The sequence below is a fragment of the Simochromis diagramma genome, unplaced genomic scaffold (assembly GCF_900408965.1).
Source record: "Simochromis diagramma unplaced genomic scaffold, fSimDia1.1 OVJJ01000802.1, whole genome shotgun sequence".
In the NCBI taxonomy this organism is placed as follows: Eukaryota; Metazoa; Chordata; class Actinopteri; order Cichliformes; family Cichlidae; genus Simochromis; species Simochromis diagramma.
Genome location: NW_024387492.1, coordinates 2,819,027 through 2,830,942, shown reverse-complemented (window position 1 = coordinate 2,830,942; position 11,916 = coordinate 2,819,027). Strand labels below are relative to the sequence as shown.

The window sequence follows — 11,916 nt, the reverse complement described above, 5'->3', positions numbered from 1 at the left end:
GTAGCGGGTGTGTGAGGGGAGGTCAGTGGTCTTCTGTGGGAAGTTCCAGACCTTTGGAGATTAATTATTAGATCTGCAGACTGCAGATCTAATAATTTATTATGGTAGGTGCCCGTTTTTAATGCGTGCTGCTGGACTTTTTAGTGTGATCACAAGTTTTAGTGGTGGAATCAATCAAGCTGTAGATCGACTGCGCGCGGGGAAATCGATCAATATTGTAGGTATATTGAGTGTTTGTTTTAGATCTGTGATTTTGAATCGTTTAATAAAACTGATGTTTTATTGGATAACATTTTAATCGATAGTTCTGATCGTGTTTTGCAGCTGTTGTTGTGCTGCCTCTGCTTTAAAAGTCAGGTTTCTGTGCAGGAGCTTAGCGCCCCCATGTGTACACTGTTGGTAATTGCATTAAAAGAGCAAGTTGGGTACATAAGAAATCACTACACCGCAAACACAAATAACATCACACTGACAAACATTAAAGTTTCAGTTTTATTTTCATTTACATAAAACCTGTGCTTAAATTAGTTACAGACACTAAAGCTTCTGTGGTTCAATGGCTATGAAAAAGCAACTATATAATATAAACTAAAAAAATATATATCAGCAGTGTATAAAAGTAACAAATGGCAATACCTTAGAGACCAGCGCCCCTCAAAAATGTTTCTATATACTGACTATTGTAATGGGTGGCTCTGAAGTGTAGTGGTTAACACATTTGCCTATCAAGCAAAAGATCTGGTCATTCGCACAGACACACGACTCCTTTTGGTGTTGCATCAGAAAGGATTTCTTCCTCTTCTTTTTCCTGCTTCCTTTAGTAGTAGCAGATCATCTGCCTCCACCTCATTCCATCCCTAGGATCCTCTTCTGTCACACCACCTCCACCAGTCATAGCCCCTACATTTTAAGTTCCTACTCTCACCTCCACACTCCTACCTTCTCTCTCTCTCTGCCTCCAAACATACCTTCCCCTTTTCCTCTTCCTTTGTCTTCAGCCAACAGTAGCACAGTTTCTACAAACTCCCTGTTGGCCAACAAGTAGTTTTATATTCATTATTGTAATAAATAAAAAACACGACATAACTTCATATGAATATGCTATGTATTTAAATCATACCATTATTGTTTTCATTACAAGGTTTTCTTCTTCTTTTTTAAGTGACAGTTTTAGATATGAATAAAAGCCCAATTTTACTCTATAGACTACTATGACCTCTTCTAATGTATTGGTGCTTTATGGCCATTTATTCTTTTTATTCCCTGTGAGCGAAAGAGCAAATTACTCCACTCTTAGGTCTGAGCATTCCAGCATCCAGGATGTCAAAGGTCTGTCCCGGCACAAGAGTGAAGTCAAACCTCTGGAGCAGTTTGGCCATCACCACTTTAGCCTCCATCTAAAAAGCACAACAGCGCCCACAGAGATGAGTCAGTGTGTTTATAGGTGAGCGGGTCTTCATGTTGACTTACGCTGTCATCCTCACCTGAGCAAAGTTCTTTCCCAGACACGAGCGAGGACCGAGGGCAAAGGGGTAGTAGCAGTAATAAGGCCTTGTTGAACAGACGAGAGAGCCTCAGTTACTGTGAACCATTTCACTCATTTAGTCTGAGATAATAAAGTGTGTGCAAATATTAAACATAATGTTTAATGTTTAAACATTATGTTTAAACATTAAACACACTGTTTCAGCATGGTGAAACAGTGTGTTTCTTACTTGGGAGCATCTGGGTGAAATCTGTCTGGATCAAATCTCAGTGGATCCTTGAAGAATCTCTCCAGTCTCCCGCTCACATAGGAGCTGAACTAAATATGAGAATAGGTTATTTATTCGTCTTGATTCCAGGTAACTGTCTTGTAGGGCAAGACACTTTACCCTACCGCCTACTGGTGTTGGCCAGAGGGGCCGATGGCACGATATGGCAGCCTCGCTTCTGTCAGTCTGCCCCAGGGCAGCTGTGGCTACAACTGTAACTGCCTCCACCAGTGTGTGAATGTGAGAGTGAATGAATAGAGGCATTGTAAAGCGCTGTATAAATCCAATCCATTATTATTTATAATTATATAAAACAGAAGTTTATTTTCTGCTTTGAAGCTAGAAACACATTAAAAAAAAATCTATGACTCACTACAGCAACAAATCCTCCAGGTATGTGGACACCATCAATGACCATGTCTTCAGCAATATCACGAGATGTGGCCGGAGTCACGGGATAAATTCTCAGAGTCTCTTTTAGCACCTGGGGGAAGATTACAACGTTTATGGTGCATCTTGTTTTATAAAAACAAGACTGAGAGCCTAAGTTTACTGTTGATGCAGTCTTTCATTGTTAGTTGACTAATTTTGAATCCATGGGTGAACATGAACACTAAAAATAGTACCACAATTTTCAAATTGCCACATGTACCTGTGACAGGTAGACCAACTTGCCCAGGTCATCGTAGCTTATTTCACGTTTCATCCCAATAACATCGTCCACTTCTTTCTTCGCTCTGATATATGAGAAAACTCCATAAGAAACCAAAGTTCACTTGTTCTAATGGAAACTGTTATGTCTGCTATATTTTGACTTTTTACTTTTCCAGTATATCAGGATGTCTTCCGAGTTCCATGATGCAAAAAGCCAGCTGATTGGCTGTTGTTTCTTGGCCTGAAATAGCACAAATGTATCAAAATTGAATATTACCACCATGAAGCTCAATAAAATGTTACAACATACACTATATACAAAAGACGCTGCTGTTTTTCAAGTTTCAAGTTTAGCATTTCCTCCATTGCTTAGCATTTTTGAAACCAGGCGTCACAATCAAAAGACAGCTCAGACGGTGAAGCCAAGAGCACTGCACACTCATAATAGCAGCAAGCCATTATTTAGATTCCTGTTGATGCAGAAATCTACAAATACCATGTACTTCAGCATAAAGACTCGAATCAACAAGGCACAAGAAACCTGTAACTCCTTGATGCTGCTCTGGACTACAAAAATCAATAACATCCACCAGCAACTCAGTTCAATTGTTGTGTCCACCCCCTCTCCAGAACCTTTTCTCTATTTTGAGCCGTTTTCCACTTTCCATCTTCCCGATTTATCTGATATTTCTGAGTTTATATGTAACTCAAAGCCTGCCGCATGTCATCTTGACCCTATGCCTACAGGGCTTGTGAAATCCTGCCTCTCTTCCTTACTCCCACTCATCTCTGCTATCATTCACTCTTCACTCACCACCGGTGTCGTCCCCTCCTTAGTCAAGATTGCTTCAGTCACTCCCATACTGAAAAAAATCTTCTTTAGATCCTGACAACTTTAACAACCGCCGTACGATTTCTAATCTACCCTTCATCTCTAAAATACTTGAAAAAGTAGTTGCAGTTCAACTTCATTCACACCTGGATAATAATAACATCTACGAGAGATTTCAGTCTGGTGTTCGTTCATGTCACAGTACAGAAACTGCTTTATTTAAAGTCACTAATGATCTTCTAGTCGGAGCTGACTCTGGTCTTCTCACCATTCTCGTCCTTTTGGATCTGAGCTCAGCCTTCGACACGATCTCTCATTCTGTCCTTCTAAGCAGACTTTCCTCTCTCGGCATCTCTGACCCACTCCAGTCAGTTCAGTCTGTAGTCCAGTCTCTGGTCCAGTCACTCATTCATCATCCTGTTCAGCTCCCTGACCTGGTTTCAACCATAGCTCCTTCACCACTGCCAGTTTATTCAACTGATATCATTCCGCTCTCGTCTATTCCCGGTCACTTCTGGTGTACCCCAAGGTTCAGTGTTTGGATTTAAACCAGTCTTTGATGAAGGGGGCTTCATATATGTGGACGAATATGCTGTGGCAGTTAAGCCTTGCAGTGTGCCAGAAGGAAGCACAACCTCCAACTTATTTTGTAACATTTCACAGATCCATCCAACTACCCATCTACTTTGTTAACCGCTTATCCTCTTCAGTATCACAGTCTGCTGGAGACACATGAAATAACAGAGACTCACCGGCAATGAAGAATGTCACGAAATTGTCCAGCATAAACTCTTCATCTTCTTCAGTCATGATTTCCTCTGAAACAATAAGAAAATTGACATATAAATAAATATTTGGCTTCTTTCTCTTTTTTTCATTTATTACACGTCAGATGTTACAATGTCTTCTGTGTTAATGTCTCTATCAGTCATCTGTTTATATTCGGCAAAGCTTCCAAAGTGTCCATTTTCAAGCGAATCACAGAGCCAGCCTTCCTGATCAGTTTATTTAGTTTGCTGGTGTCATCGGCATGATGTCGCTTCTTCAGCATCAGCACGCAGACCACAACAAAGAACACTCCACTCGCCACAACTAAAAACTCAGTGCACTTGTTTACTCTTGTGTGTACTATTCACAGCAATTTAAAATCAATGCTCAAGGCTTACTGAGTCTATTCAAATGTCAGATTTAGGGACTACAACCTTGGTTGGCAGTTTTGATGATTTGTGTCAGGATGTCCTTGGGGACCTCGTCACCGTTTTCAATGGCGGCCTTTCTCTCAGCGATCCACTGAGATCCAGTTTTGCGCAGCAGGCGGCACGCTTCCCTCACCTCATTAATGTATCCTCTGTTCTTTGGATTAAACTGGAATGGCAGATTGAAGAAGTTAACATTCCATGCAACAAGACTTGCAGTACATACTTTCTTCTTCTTTGGCTCTCGGAGGAGGCGGACGCCTCCCCCTCTCCTTCCCTTAGCTTCCCTGCTGCTGCTTCTAGGTGTTTGTCTAGTCTCGTCTAACTCTAACCCTCAAAGAGTTTCTCGGTCTTGTTCTCTAAATCCTAAAGAATTATGGATTTGATCGACTGGTCCTGTAATGGAATTGACAACCTGCTAGGCTTGGGACAGCCCGATTGTCCTGCGGAGACGTTTGCTGCCGGATACTCCATGGTCGGTTGCGTCGTGTGTCTGGCGACACTCGACGGAGGACATTGAACGACATCTACCAATTTGGAACCACGATAACAGAGTTCGGGCTGATTGGAGCTGGCTTGGAGCTGGCTTATTGAAGAACAAGAAGCGGCTACAGCTGTTCAAAATCCCATAAGGCTGGCCGACATGATAGACGATTGGCAGGGCTGGGAGCACTCAGACCGTGTTTTGAACGCAATATGGATAACATCTTGGAGAAGAACAACGGGAATTGAGATAATTGGTGACCAGTGATGGACATTAAACCAACTGTAAAAATTGGATGCCGTTGTTTGCACTAAACCCAAACATTCACCATCTTCACTCATGTGGCTATCCCACCGGCGCCAGCTGAAGGTCTGCCAAGGTCGAAGCTGACTGGAACAACAAATTCTTCCCATGATAACAGGATTGTTGTCGAACTCTTTGTACCTCATTCAAGGCCACCTGGGTCAACTGGAGACTGTTGACTGATGCTTAACCGGGCGTGGTGACATTTTCTCTTAGCTGAACACGGGATACACACACACACATGCACACGCACGAAACATGTACGCTGATACTGATACGCCCTCACTATCACCCTCCCTCCCCCGAATCCAACGCCTCCTCCCATGCTTACCTCCCATCCGATGTGGACACCGGATCAGCTGGAGGCGCAATCGAAGATTGCAGTGGACCCAGATCGGCTGTACACACTGGAATACTCTCCCATGTTGCTTGTCTATGTTTTATTGTGTTATGGTGTGTTGATATCTGTGCATTCCTGGATTATCCTTTTGTGTTACACATTTCGATGTTTTTTTTTCCCTTGCTACCTAGCCTGACCTGTCTCCCCAATGTGATGTTTGTGTATTCTATGTACGGTCGGCAAGGTCTGTCATCTCGGTTGTGGGCAACTGCAACTGACAAATAAAGGCTATCTCATCTCTCATCTCTCTCATCAAAAAACACTAAAGTAATACCTCGAAAAAGTTGTCTCTAATGTAGTGAGCCATCCCTTTCAAACATGTCTCAATGGCTTTAGGGAACTGTGAAGTGTTCTTCAGCAGGTCCAAGTCCACCCCGAAAGCAACCTGAGATTTATCAAGGAAAAACACAAACATGAGGAAATATTATTTGGATAAAGACTGCTGTAAAAGCTGTAAAACTGACTGTAATATAAAACCTTAGTAATAACATCCAGGGTAACATAGTTGAGAAGCTGGAGCATATTAGCTTCTGTTTTACTGTCGGCAACATCTGCAAGTTTATCCATCAGTTTCTCTGCCCTCTCATTGAAGGTTCCCATCAGACCTCTCAGATACCTGGAAGTAATGATAGCTTTAACTGGAGGAGCCAGAACCTGCCAACAAACTACCACAGAAATTCATTTGGAAAAAAATCAGTGGTTGAACAAACAAACTCTTTTGTCTTTTTGTGATAACTGTGAAACTCACAGGCTGCTGAATGCCGGGTCCATGATCCGGCGCTGTTTGTACCACTGCTCATGATCCCGTGCTGTTACCAGGCCATTGCCTAAGAGCCTTCAAAGAAGACAGTTGACAAAATACGTTATTTTATTCCTCTGAGTTTTAGTTACTGTTAGTTTTGCTTACTGTTGGCATTCAGGTTGCATCTAATCTAAATGTTCCTATCTGGTCCTCCTATAGTTTTAAGCTGTGCGTGACATCTGCTGTCTTCTCTCATTATCCTGTGAGTATATATTATCTCTGTCTCCCTTTGTTCATTGCCACGTTGCCCCTCTTCCCTCATGGTTGCGTATTACCTTATTCTGTGTTTCCCAGAAAATTCCTAGTGTTTGGATTCCTCGTTCCTGCCCAGTTATTGTTTGAGATTTTATGATTACTTTTGCTAGATTTGAGTTTATGTTCTGTCTCCTGAATCCACATCCTGCCTGCCATACAGCGAATACATGACAGAACGACGCGATCCTGATGGAATCACCGAGCTTTCTCAGACTGCCTCCACAGTGAGGGACTTTTTCCCTTAAGTTCTTCTGCCCAAGCTGTTTTTTCCTGAGATGTTTTGTCAAAGCCAAGAATTATTTAAGCTCAGGCTGAGCCTACTAAACCATCAAACATCAAGACTCTACTTTCAGTTCTGCACAAACAAAAATATTTCTGAGTATCAGCACGGACTTTCAGAATTGGTGCATCCCCACAAAAACATGAAATAATAACTCCTCTTAAATGTTTTAAAGCCAAAGTAACGAGCCTGTTTTGAAAATGTAATGAGTGAAAAGTTGAGATATTTGTGTTAAAATGTTGGAGTAAAAGTAAAAACTTAAGTAAATACCAAAAAGGCTACTTAAGTATGTGATAAAGTATTAGTACGTCATTGATTCCCATCTCTGCAGTACAGTCAGTGTTGGGGAGTAACGGAATACATGTACCGCCGTTACGTATTTAAAACACAAAATATGAGTAACTGTATTCCGTTACAGTTACCGTTTATAAGGGTGGTATTTAGAATACAGTTACTTTGTTGAAATAAAGGGATTCCACGGCGGTCTTTTCCTGTTTCATATGTTCGGCTCTGCCCTCTCTATTTTTGGTAATTCCACGCCGGTGGAAACAAACAAAACACGCATTAAGAGGCTCAAATGCCCGTGTCTCAATCTCGCGTCTCATAATGACATGAAGAAATATTAAAAAAAATGATTTAATATGAAGGAAATAGCAGAGTGTTACAGGCATTGCCCTAAAGCATGTAGCCTGATGGGCAGTGTAGTCCGTGCTGCAGGGAGTATGGACTGTCATACCCGTTATGTGTCTGTGAGCGAGGGAGGGAGAAAAAGGAGAGTGGAAAAGTAGGAGCTGTCACCGAGCAGAAACGGGAGCTGGAAGCATGTAAATATAATAATAACCACTGCAGCCAAAAAGAGAGCCTGACGAGCCCAGTTGTAAGTAAGCTGTTAAGACTCGACTGTACACTGTGTTCCTGTTTTCCTCCGAAACAATAAGTTCCATTGCAGCAGCCTTTCAACACCTCTCTCTGTGTCTCGCTAGCAAAGTTGACCCAGACAACAAAGTAAAGCTAGTTTTTGGCTACGAGCCCGACACGAGCCCGACACGAACCCGACGTATTAGCCAGAGGTCCTTTACTACGGTTCAGAGCCACAGACATGTTTTATATACGCGCGGAATAGTTTTCTATACGAGATCGCTGCAAAAAGTGCAGCCTTACCTAATGTCCACCTACTGTTACTCATTTATATTAACATTTAAACATCTAGTTGCTAATGGTATGGTGAGTAGCCTTCAGTAATAGTAATAAATCACACAGCAATAGGACATTCATTAGTTGTTAAAAAGCATGATAATATATTAAGTAATCCAAAGTATATTACTTATATATTAAGTAATTACAAAATACATTTTGGGGCATGTATTCTGTAATCTGTAGTGGAATACATTTCAAAAGTAACCTTCCCAACACTGAGTACAGTGGTGGTCTGTATTATACCCGTGAGTCTTAATCTTAGTCCAGGTGTTAAACAAATAAGAGTATTGCAAAGCTCACTCCACCTCTAAATATTGGTAAATGAATGCAAAGTATCACACTGGTATCTACTGATATCTGCCTTTGTTGATCGATTCCAGCCAGTAACTGAAGTTAAAACGATATCAGTAACAGCACAGCCTTTTAGAACTGGTGCATCGCTACAAAAAAGCGCCTGATAAGGCAGTCTTACCTTTGACCAAACAGGTTGGCAAGTCTCTTATAAACAAGTTTATCTTTGGGGTATTTTGTGGACATCAATATTTGCTGGAGCCAGGAGCAGAAAGACAGAAAAAAATTTTTTTTAGAGAAAGAAGATTTGATACGAATATTATCAGGAGTTATGCTTAGTGAAACCAAAATGTCAGTATGTCTGTGAAGGTTCTCAGTCATCCAGGTCATCGTAGTCAAAGGAGCTTGCAAAGAAAAGCGTCTGGACTTCTTTAAGTTACTTGAAGACGTTTCACCTCTCATCCGAGAAGCTTCTTCAGTTCTAAGGTCAAATGGTGGAGAGTCCCAGATATAAACCAACTCTCTGCCATCTATAATCCAGTTTTGAGATCCCTTCCCAGACGCCTTAACGCCCACTCACATCCTGGGCCATCTGATCTCAGGAATTCGCATGATAAGGTGGGGCCAGGTTTCACAATGAGCTCACCCGAAACTCTGGCTGATTGGGACCCACACCCATTTTCACACCTTGGCTCAGGCGATTAGAGGATCATCAGGGGGTCCTTTGTCCCTCTGTGGGGGGATACTCTCCCACTAGGTTTAAATCTGGGACTCTCCACCATTTGACCTTAGAACTGAAGAAGCTTCTCGGATGAGAGGTGAAACGTCTTCAAGTAACTTAAAGAAGTCCAGACGCTTTTCTTTGCAAGCTCCTTTGACCAAAATGTCAGTAGTTCACACTTTGAAGTTAAGGGCAGGATTTGTGCCAAGCACTTTCACACACTCAGCGGCGGTCCTAGCCTGTTTGGCGCCCTGGGCGAACGGATGATCTGATATCGCGGCGTTGGTGTTGTTCCTGGAACAGCATAGTAAATGTTGTTCCAGGAACAACATTGCAAGTGACCAATCACATTCTTGTGACGTTATTCTTTGGCGCGCCAAGCCATTCGTGCATTTATGAAATTCCAATGTTCCAAGGACAATATCAATTCTGCTTAGCGTTTATTAAAGGGTTAGGGTCAGGGTCCGTTGATCGGCGGACAGAGGCGGTTTCTCGCAGCTTAAGTACAGTTTTTTGTTTTACGGCGGTTTTTCCCGAAGTCGCAAAAGTATGACGTCACAACATTCTGATTGGTCACTTGCAATGTTGATCCTGGAACAACACCAGATCGTGCCCGGGCGAACACTCCCTCTGGCGCCCCCTCTGGCGGAATTATAAAGTGGAATTGTAAAGCGCTTTGAGGGTCTCAAAAAGCGCTATATGAAAGCAATCCATTATTATTTAAACCAACTGTTAACTGTATATTTCTGTACATTTAAGTATTATTATTCATATTGCCGCATTCATTGACCTTTTTTTTTATAGGTAATTTCATTGTTTAATCACATTAAAATGTTCCTAATTTAATGTTTAACAGCACTTGAAAAAGGCAAAATCCCATGTAAAATTAGGGCAACAAACTGTATTGTCATTACTGAAAATAACCGTATTTTCATGAGAAAGTTATTTTCTGTTATTTTATGGTATTATTTTGGCGCCCCAGCAAATGGGCGACAGAAAACCGATCGGTGCCTATGCCATTCCCAATACGCGCTGGCATGATGTCGGGGCAGCATGAATACGAGCAATTTGTTTTTATTTTTTGCCGATGCCCGTGATACCGCGCCCCCCCACCGTGATGCCGCCCCGGACCCATGTCGCCCGTATCAAAAACCGCTACTGCACACACACACTCATGCTGTTGTCACAGTTTACCTTTGTTGCCTCGGGACAGGACACACACACTACAGCGTAATGCAGAGCATATATCTTGTAGACAGGCCCATACTCATCCGCCCTGTAAAAGACATACTATCGTATAAATGATACGTTTTATCATTATTTATTAATCAGTCCTACACACAACCATCGTTTACGTTCAAATTACCACTCCAGAAGTTTCTGGTGCATATTTCCGCCATTTTTCATTATCCTCAAAAGCGATGCTGAGTGTCCGAAGAGAAAACTGGGGAAGAAATCAAGTGGTCAGCGTCGAGCAGTGTCAGCGAAAGTGCCGAGAACTTTACCTACCTGTCCGTCGGTGGGCCGGGTATGTGGTCATATTTCATATGAATGTGTTTAACATACAAGCAGTATCCGAGAAACACAACGACGAGCAGAAAGAAGAGAAAAGTTAGTGTCTGAGCAGCCAAAGACAGAAGTAAGCTGAAAACTGCCATCCTGAGAAATATCCCGTAGACGTCTGCGTCAAAGATGGTTGTCCTTTCTATAACACCGCGAAGGATCCCTGGTTCAAGACCGAGGGGAGACACAAACAAGCCTCAGTGAGGTCACAAGCTGGTTTACCCCAGTGTCGTCGTTCTAAACTCGCATTAACGGGAGATCCAGCCGCCGTGGCTGTGGCGACCCTTTGGGAGGAAAAACAAGGGAGCAGCTCCAAATACCGACCGCACACAGCCAGATCTAATCGGGCGGAAGCTCGACATAGCGTACTTCAGAGAAGAGAGCCCACCGAGACGCACTGAATGTCACAGCTTTCGCGCTGTTATTTTGCGAACATTGTGAACAAGTGCAAAAACCCTCTACAGTTTAAAAAGGCTACTGCTGGGATTTACTAAACAGGCGCAGTTTCGATTTTGCGACATAAAGGAGTGGGCCCGGGTATTTTTTTCGGCTTTGTATTTCATATGTGTTTGCAGAAGTTGTCCTTTCAGAGCGCAATATTTTGGGAAGAGAAAGGCGTCTAATTGAAGCTGAATTTCAGGCCAATAGAGGGCTTTGAGCTGGCGCACACACTTGGTAAATCTGCCTCTAAGCATCATCTTTAGTAAATAAAATGCATTCCACCTTAAAAGCTGTCGGCACCTGCAGGTTTATTAATTACTTAAGGTTAAGAGTTCAGAGTCCCGGAACACTCTGCTTTGTTCATATTAACATTATATTCAAGTCTTCTTCATCAAGAACACAAGAAACAAGATAAAAGCAAATAAAATGCATTCATTTCATCTTATAGTGCGAGGCGTTTATTTATCTCAGCAGATGAAGATGTCTGACATCTTCACTTTTCGTTTGACAGCCAATAAACTCATCATCCACCAGTCTTTCATCACGACTTCTGAACCTCTCCCGCTGTGAAATTTCGTACCTTACGCCGTTTATGCAAACTTTCTGGATTTGTTTCAAATTAAAAGCGCTCACCAGACAGTAATAGAGCTTTTCTTAACCGGGCTCTTATTCTGAAACATTAGTAGGAACCTCTTGTGAAAAACTAAACCGTTAAGAAAAATGGCACATAGGATGTGTGCATC

At 42.2% G+C, this 11,916-nt stretch overlaps 2 protein-coding genes across 2 annotated transcripts in view; both read right to left on the bottom strand.

Annotated features, from left to right (window-relative positions):
- LOC120725390 (cholesterol 24-hydroxylase-like) overlaps positions 1-11,916 on the bottom strand; it is a 30,705-nt gene that overhangs the window by 11,255 nt on the left and 7,534 nt on the right. The window lies entirely within an intron of this gene.
- LOC120725393 (cholesterol 24-hydroxylase-like) lies at positions 135-11,364 on the bottom strand. Its single transcript, XM_040018259.1, has 15 exons — positions 10,679-11,364; positions 10,536-10,613; positions 10,364-10,445; positions 8,630-8,703; positions 6,372-6,458; positions 6,101-6,239; positions 5,898-6,008; positions 4,443-4,605; positions 3,993-4,058; positions 2,577-2,649; positions 2,407-2,491; positions 2,128-2,238; positions 1,716-1,804; positions 1,485-1,551; positions 135-1,397 (listed from the first exon to the last, which is right to left on the bottom strand). Exons 1-15 carry the CDS (start codon positions 10,825-10,827, stop codon positions 1,257-1,259), a joined length of 1,515 nt encoding a protein of 504 aa, XP_039874193.1. The 5' UTR covers positions 10,828-11,364; the 3' UTR covers positions 135-1,256.